This window comes from Gouania willdenowi, chromosome 13 (assembly GCF_900634775.1).
Source record: "Gouania willdenowi chromosome 13, fGouWil2.1, whole genome shotgun sequence".
In the NCBI taxonomy this organism is placed as follows: domain Eukaryota; kingdom Metazoa; phylum Chordata; class Actinopteri; order Blenniiformes; family Gobiesocidae; genus Gouania; species Gouania willdenowi.
In genome coordinates, this window is record NC_041056.1 from 8933958 (window position 1) to 8942913 (window position 8956).

The 8956-nt window shown below is 39.7% G+C and overlaps 1 protein-coding gene across 2 annotated transcripts; it reads right to left on the bottom strand.

Moving 5' to 3' along the window:
* Positions 1-3565: 3565 nt before the first annotated feature.
* LOC114474870 (uncharacterized) lies at positions 3566-5756 on the bottom strand. 2 transcript variants are annotated; one of them, XM_028465444.1, is made up of 3 exons: positions 5716-5756; positions 5532-5607; positions 3566-5441 (listed from the first exon to the last, which is right to left on the bottom strand). In XM_028465444.1, the coding sequence occupies exon 3, from the start codon at positions 5417-5419 to the stop codon at positions 3653-3655; it is 1767 nt and encodes a 588-aa protein (XP_028321245.1). In that variant the 5' UTR covers positions 5420-5441; positions 5532-5607; positions 5716-5756; the 3' UTR covers positions 3566-3652. The 2 variants fall into 2 exon arrangements, with proteins under 2 accessions (XP_028321245.1, XP_028321246.1); XM_028465445.1 differs by lacking the exon at positions 5716-5756 and having other exon boundaries at positions 3566-5429; positions 5532-5592.
* Between the last annotated feature and the right edge of the window lie 3200 nt (positions 5757-8956).

Sequence of the window (8956 nt, forward strand, 5' to 3'; positions counted from 1 at the left end):
TTTAGAAACAGCCAAAATGATGCATGCAGACACAAACACCTGCAGTGTTTGCTGGCTCGGGTGCGCGCTTGGCTGACGTGCACACACATGACTACGACGTGACTATGGTGTGCAGTGATTGGCTGTAGTGTGCCACGTGGCTAAAGCCTTCCTCCGACGATTTTTTAAAATAAAATTATTCATTAAATTGACTATTTCAGTCCAAACAAATCCCTCGTTGCACAGCGTTGAACCAAGCTGCAGCTATGAAGCGAGTATGAGCTCTGTCTGTCTATGACAACCAGATATGTTTGATGCACAGACACACACACACATACACATAGAGATCCTTGCTTTAATAGATAGATCTAGGGCTGTCACATTTACACGTCAATTGCGCGGAATCTTTTTAATTTCAAGAGTTCCTGGTAAAACCATAATACTGATGCACAAACTAAAATAACAAGACGGGAGACTGCGGAGCTTCTCAACTTCGGTGGCATTAATTTTGGCTTATAAAAGCACTGGATGGAAAACAAAAGCCCAGTTGTGTGCACATTGTGCAAGAAAGGCTTTGCCCGCCTGTTGTAGCCCCTGCTACCACCTCAATGCTAAACATGTAGCAGCTAGCACGGACAGTTTCAAGGAATTTGCTAAGAATTTTGGAGAGAAATTCAGATTTAGAGCTGTCAGGTTATTTGTACTAACTAGTACAGTGCCCATCATAAGTATGTATTCATATAGTGGGTGCTTAAGTAGAGTTCTCAATAATGGCCAAAAGAAGTTTGTTTGAAGGTTGGATGTACAAAGAGGTGTATATACTCTATAATCTGTAATGTAATAAAGGGGTATATTTGCTGGTGCAAAGTAAAATAGCGTGTGCAATTTCCCTGGTTTATTTCTATGGGACATGCACATGATAAATTGATAAATAAAGTTTGCACCAATGTTTGCTGGACTTAATAAATGTCCCGGAGCATCCCCTGTCCTCAAAAAACCTAGTGGGAAAATTAATGACACACAAACAGTCCATCCATGGTGTGCATTAGGTTATATGTTTATATGTCTTCCCACTCCATTTCAGACATATAAATTACATTTATATAGAAAAGTATTTGATAGCTTGTTTGTATGATCTCATTCATTGTTTGTCCATACTACTTTTTTAAAATGTTGCTTTCTTTCTTTTTTCTTTTTTTTTTATTTTTTACATGTTCGAAATGAAAAATAAAGTAAACTAACACGTGGTGAAAATATTAGCGTTTATAATGCCATGTTTACAGAGAAGTGTGCATGTTTCGCTGTTATTGGCGACAAATTACCTAAAATCCCAGTTATGTCACTTGGGATCAATGGATTCGAATGGCCTGCCAATAACTTCCGGGTTCTCTGTTCGCTTTGAGCACAGCCGCTGCCATTGGTTGCCAATAACTTCCAGGAACTATATGAGTCTCAGTTGTCGCAACTCTCTCTCTAACCGGCTGTGTGAGTGCGGCTATGACGCCCCTCCCCCATCTCATGTCGACGAATTACCTAAAATCCCAGTTATGTCACTCAGAATCAATTGATTTGAATTGGCCGCCAATAACTTTCGGGAACTATTTGAGTCTCTCTCAACGGCTTTGAGTGCCTCATTGATCATGTTGATTTCAAACTAAACTAATACGTCGGCGTGTGTGCAAGCTTTTCTTGATTTATACTGTAGATAGGAAAATGGAAAGGGAAAGAAAATATTTTTTCTTATGCTGACATGCTTTTTCTTTTTCACACACGCATGCACAAAAACACACAGTTGTCTTCTACGATTGTGGGAAGAAGCCAGAGCACCTGGAGAAAACCCAAGCAAGCACGGGGAAAACATGCAAACTCTATACAGAAAGGACACTTGTTATGACAATTTCATTTAGCAGACGCTTTTATCCAAAATGACGGACAACACGAGCAGTTACAGTTAAGGGACTCGCTCAACATCCAACAGTGATGGACCAGTTTGGATTAGAACCAGTGATTACAAAGACCGCTTCTCTAATTGTTTCGCCACCACCCCCGGGCTTGAACCCAGGACCTTTGTGAGATGATGTTTTACAAAAAAATGTTCAGTGTTTAGATGCGTTTCCTTCATCTAACCTTTGTAATGCTCATGAAATGTAAATATTTTTAGTCAACAAGGCACAAAAGACAATAAATTGTCATTGCATTTTAAAGTTACGTTATGTATCAATTATTGACCTGATGTCCACTACAAAGGACAAATGATAAATACAAAAATAAAAATATTTCAGATTTTATTTTGTGGTTGTTGCAACATGTTTTCTTTAACCTAAAGACTCTCAGAGCAGTCCGGCATTTGGAATCCTTGTGTTTTCACAAGCAGATTTTGAATAGACAGTATCTCGGGCTAAACTGGAATTTATGGACTCACCGGGTCCTCCGGGGGTCACACGTGACATGCGTATTCATGCGATGGTGTCATTCAGTGCTTGAATCAAGGATTAATGGAGCCAGGTACATACTCAACTCTCGATTTAGTGTGTCATTTTGCTTTTTATTCTGTGGTCGCACACACTGCTAATGGTTGTACAGTTTTTTTGTTCACTTCTATGAAGCGGGAAAAAACGTAGTGTTAGGAAAAAACCTGTGTGAGGCCCTTTACACACGACATATTATGCACACACAGACCTCCGATGATAGACCAGGTTGGACTAGAACCAGTGATTATAAAACCGCTTCTCTAACCATTATGCCACCACCCAAGGGCTTGAACTTTTGTGAGATGTATTACCAATAAACAAAATGTGCACTTTTTTTTTTTTTTTTATAAAAAACACATTAAAAATGACTTTTTAGCATGGTTTTATACCTTGGCGCATAAACTATGGAGCGGGACCAAGTCCGATTTCAGACGTAACTTTTGCTTCATGCCATTAGCTCAGTCCACAGCCCTGCTGGAAGCTGTCTTTTCATATCACCGAATTTTGTCCGAATGCAAACATTTAAAGTGTGTATCCAGTGTGTATCCCATACCGATATTATGGCGCCAATGTCTGGCTAACTCTGTCTTATTGTTGTTATTTGGCTTCGAGATGCAAAGGAAATGTTTCTACTGGGTTGTTCTTATGTTGTTATAGCAACCATTGGCTTTACACCCCGTCACTGTTCAGAAACTGTAGACCAATGAAACGCTGTTGCCTAGCAACAGCTAACAGGAGTCAGCAAACATGCATCATATCTTAACCAAAAAAAGGTGGCGTGGGTGCTGTGTCTAAGATATGGGAAGGTTGAAAATGTTAGGACATATCATCAGTAGTTCCTTAAACTCATTGATCATTCAACTGATCATTTTGCATGTAGCACTGTTTATGAGAGCTTCTATTGTGCAATGACAAATAAAAGGATTGATTCTTTTGAAATTCAAACATCACAATATGGATGCTCCAAGTGGGCACCACAGCGCCCAATGATCATTGAAATAAAAGGAGAAATAAAAAGAATCCTGGCAGTAATGTCATCAAGGCTCCGCCCACTTTAGAACTCTTTACATGGATACTTACAAAATAAAGTACAATGCTGATGTGATGATGCCGAGCTAAAAATATTTTTTTGTCATACAGCGTCAAACGTAGTGTCTTTCCCATTACCCATTCATTACCCAGGGACTGAACCCCCATGCTCTCTATCGGAAGTTGGCCGCTTTGTACCACAGTTGCCCCATGAGCTCCTGCTTTTCAATCTGAATGCGTTTAATTTTCTCCCGCAGCTTCTGAAGATCCTGATTGCCCGCCCTATAGTTAACTACTCCTTGTGCAGATGCTGCTGCATTCAGAGGTCCTCCTGCTTCTGCTGCAAGCTGAGGTCTTCCTACGTCTGTGTTTATCTGATGCTCAGACTGTGTTATCTGAATTGGCATTTGAATAGTGATTGCCGGAATTTCATGAAGCTCTGTAGGTACTAAACTCTCTGTCTTCCCAATCATCAACTGCTGAAGTTGGCGTTCCCTAACGTCAGCTTCTCTTGGTGAAAAGGCTGCTGCATACTGAGATTCTCCTCCTATGGCATTCCTCTGATGCTCTGCGTGGGCTGTCTGAAATGTTTCTGCAATAGACCTGCTGTGTTCACCGTTTGTCTGAAATTGAGGATGCTCTGTATAAACTGAAGGCTGTACCATCTTAATAATCGCCTGCTCCAGCATCACCGTGTGCTGTTTATAGTCCTGCATAATATCCTGCTGGTGTTTCACCTGCTCGCTGTGCTGACTAAGCTGCTCTTGTACCTGCTGCATTTGTTCCTGCTCCATAAACTCCTGTACGTCAGCTCTTCCTGGTGCAGATGCTTCTGTAAGTTGAGGTCCTCCTACTTCTTCTACAAGCTGAGGTTCACCTCTTTCTGTGATCCACTGATTCTCAGACCCAGCTGTGTAAAATGGGTTTGTAGACCTGCTGTCTTCACTGAATACCTCAACATCATGAAGCATCAACTGGTCGAACTGCTCTATGAGTTGCTTGGACTCCTGCACGTCTGCTCCTTCTGGTGCAGACGCTGCTGCATGCTGACGTCCACCTGCTTCTTCCCCAAACTGAGGTCCAGCTGTACGGTGATTCTCCCCTGCTTCTGTATTGCTCTGATGCTCAGACCTTTCTTGAGAATCCTCCTTAATCACCAGCTGAATTGATTTCTTTTTTTGCTTGAATAATTTCATCTGCCTCTTGTCCAGATTTTTTTTTTGGGCCTTAAGTTCCTGCACCAGCTTTTGCGTGTAGTCAGGGTCATGGTAGAAGATCTGTGGCGTGGGGTTCAACCCCTCCACGTACTCAGTCATCTGATTCTGCCTTAACTGAATCTTTGTCCATAAGTCCTCCAGCTCCTGCGCGCTGATTTCCTGCTCATCTTCAAAGATCTTTGTTGTTGGTTTTTTAAATAACTTGCTGAGTTTGCTCTTTGTCTTAAATTTATAAAGGTCTCCAGACTTGAATCTCTGTTTTGTAGTCCTCTTCCAAATCATCCAATTCTTCTGCTTGGTCTTCACAACTCCAGGTCTTCTAGATGGAAATAATTCTGCATAACGAGATTTTCCTGCATCTTCTGCAGGTGGAAGTCCTGGTAATATTGGGATCCTCTGATGGTCAGACGGAGCTATTGGAAATGTTTTTTGAATAAACATGCTGTGTTCACCCATTGTCTGAAGTTGAGGAACTTCTGTAAAAATTGAGCTCTGTTTCATCCAATTTATCATCTGCGCCAGCTGTTCCTTAATCTGCACAAAATTCTGTAACAACTGTTTCATCTCCATCACGTCTTTCTTCAGTATCTCATTGTCTCTGCGAAAACCATCAATATCCTGTTGTTGCCTTAAAATAATGTTCCTCTCCTCCGAGATAGTATTTCTTGTCACCACCTCATTGCAATTCAAGCGGACCGAGTTCACCTCCATCTCCTCCGACATTGTGGTGTTCCTGTTGAGGAAACTAAGCAAAATCTTGTAATCTTGCACTGTTTATGAGAGCAGTTATTTTTTGAATGTTGTACTTTTGTTATCTTCAAATAGCTTTATATACTTGCTTATATATCTGATGCTTCAAGGAACTTATTGAGAATGTCTGACCTCGTAGACAGTCCAGTGCCCACTGAACACTGAAATAAAAGGAGAAATGAAAACAGTTCTGTCAGTGATGTCATCAAGGCTCCGCCCACTTTAGAACTCTTCACATGGAGCTTCCTGTTTTACTCACAAGCTGTTACAAAATAAAATACAATGCTGATGTGATGATGCCGAGCTAAAAATAAATCTTTTGTCATACAAACAGAGTCAAACTAAGTATCTGTAGTGTCTAATAATTTACATTAGTGAGGATGCAGCAGGCACCTAACATGTTGAGCTTTTTGTTCACTTTCAGCCAATCAGTGTTAATTTTGTTGAGTAAATATTTTCATCAATATTTTTGTCACAAATATATTTTTGTGGACAAAAATTAAAAAAGAAGTAATTGATTGAGACTAAAACTATGTGTTCTGGCTGCTTATGAGCCATCCAGAGTTTATTGAATGTATTTATAGGGCTTCCTATTATATTATATATTGTGGTGATTGTTTTACGTTTATAATTCACCCAGTGAATGGAAGATTTTGGGGGAACTTATGGTGTAGAGAAGGGTGTTTCCGTTGGGAAGTATTTTGTGTGTGGCACATGCTGGCTTCTTCTGCATTAGAGAGAGTTAAGAAGAGCTGTGTTAAATGGCAAATAAAGATTGGAGTTCTGTGCTGAATACTCCACCTCCGACTCCCGTTCTTCAGCTCGACAATACATATTTTTTGTTTTGCTGGCTTGTTTCTTTGTTTTCTTTGTTTTTTGTTTCGCGCACTGACTACCAAGTCAAATTCTTTGTACTGTCCTAAAAACTGTACTTGGCCATTAAAACATTTCTGATTCTGATTCTATGGAAACCCGTTTCCGCCACTAAAAAAAAAAAAAAAATCACCAAGGAAAGTCAAAACTATGAGTTAGAAAGTCATAACTATGAGATAGAAAGTCATAATTATGAGATGGATAGTCATAATTACGAGTTAGGAAAGTCATATTTATGAGATAGAAACATTTTTGGTACATCCACCCATGGCACTGACAAGAAGTCTCCATTTGTTGTTCAATAAACCGTGCTACTTCAGCCACATTAGTTTTATCCTTTCAACGCCAGAGCCTCTTAGTATCCTTTCTAGGGTGCGTTTACTCAGCACAATTCCATGTGAATTTGCAAGCAAACAAAGTATTTCATCATTTGTAAAGCCCATCTACAGTAGTTAGACGGGGCTTTAATATCTGCCATCTCTCAGCATCAGCTACTCAACACGTGAGCTGCTGTAAATGTGTTAAAGTATCTCATAATTATGACTTTCTATTTTATAATTGTGACTTTCTATCTCATAATTAAGACTACTAACTCATAATTATGATTTTCTTTCTTATAGTTGCGACTTGCCTTTTTTTTTGTGACGGAAACGGGCTTCCATAGTGTCCTAAGTCATCACAGCCTGTAAGTTGATTAGAATAATTTAGTTAACATCTCTACACTTTGCCTGTGCCTTGCATATAGTCATATTTCATGTTTATCTTTCTATCTTGTTAGCACCATGCTAACAATAGCATCAGCATGTTAGCTTGTACAACTGAGCCCTGTAATATGTGATGCCTTGTTTTCATTATATATTGTTTTATTTAATTTTAAAACAATTGTTATGTGGTTGTGTTGCAGTTTTACCTCTCACACCCGAGTCATGCTGCTCTTCGAAAGAATAATGAAAAAAAATACTCACTCACTAAAGCAGCAGTGGAAGCACGTGCTAAAGCTGAAGCTACTCGCCCCAGAGCAGAGTTTGCACGTAAAGAAATTGAGATTAAAATGAAACAAGCAGAGTTGGGTGCCATATTAGATGCTCTTAAAAAAGAAAAGGAAGCAGAGGCTGCATTCGCTGAAGCCAGTGTGTTTGAACCAGCTGTGGCTGAAGAAGCCGTAAATCTTGAAACGCAGTCAGCACATTCATCAGGAAAACAAGATGAGGACTCAAAATCAACTCAAGTCCACAGTCAAGCTTAATTGACCCCTCACGTTAGGCTCACGTTAGGCGGGGGTACATCCTGGACAGGGCACCAGTCCATTCAGCCAATACCTTCCATCTTTTTATATCTTCAACCATTTTTGACTCAAGGCCCTTCCAATAAATTAAGTATTCAGCTCTGACCCCATTTTTAGAATGGTGACATCAGTTACAGTGAAGTTGCTCCAGTTTTCACCTAAAAATCTTTGCGAACAAATTGTCCTATCTTCCAAAATACTCAACCCAGAGACATAACTTTTTCAAAAGTAGTAGTTGTACTTATCTAGCCACTCACAATACCACATTTTACCCTTATGTTAAGTGGTTTTTGAAATATCAAGACTGATATGGACCTAACCCCACAAATTTGCCGAATAAAATAGAATAGGAAAATCCTCTACCTGCCCTTTCAGTACTTAATATATATATATATATATATATATATGTATATAAAAAAAATGCTGTGCTTGGTGCCTCGTGGAGCAGTGCCATGCCTGCGTTGTCCACCACAAAAAATTGTTGCTGAAAGCCTGGCTATCTGTAGCTGTGTGTAGCGCGGCGGCCCCCGGTTCGTGTGACGAAGGCATAGGTGCACCGCTCGTGGCTGCCATAGAAGCGGTCTAAAAGCGGCGGTAAAGTCTCGACGGTAGGAGAGCACCATCCACCCGCCCTCCTATCCCCGTCTATCCATAACAAAAGTAAAACAGCCAAGGTATAATGGTGGTGGCTGTGGAGGGGTGGAGGGAGTGGTAATACCTAAATCAGGTATTTGGGATCAACGTCTAAGATTAAGCCCAGTACAAGTTTTATCCCACATCATGCCAGTGCATCGTAGATGATATTACAACATTTTTCTACTACCGTTCATCCTTTCAAAACCAGATTCTGTTCGAAAAAGAGTGTAGAAAAAAAAGTTAAAAAAAAACTTACTGCTTTTATTATGGGTTTGATTTTCAGTGGTACTACCATTCATACCGGCTTTCTTACTGCTTTTTCTGGTTGTACCGGGTTAAAACCGGTTTCGCTTCTCATTCTGAAGTTTTCACTGTTACTACTATTCATACAGGCTTTCATACTGTTTTTTTATCTGGTTATAGTGGTTGGCTTCAAAGTAAGTCTACTTTTTGATTTTCCTTCAACCTCTTTCAACTTTTAATTTTTATTTTCAGCATCTTTCAGATATTTTAATGGTTTTCAACTTCTTAACGGTCCAGTATTATGCTATTTTTTACTAATCTCCATTTGTTCTAAGAAAATGCACAAAAAGACAACAGAAAGATACAAAAATACACATAATGACTCCAAAAAAACATACATTACAGAAAAACACACCAAACAAAAAAAATATAAAAATGAGTAAAAAAAAGACAACACATTCATCATGCGCATG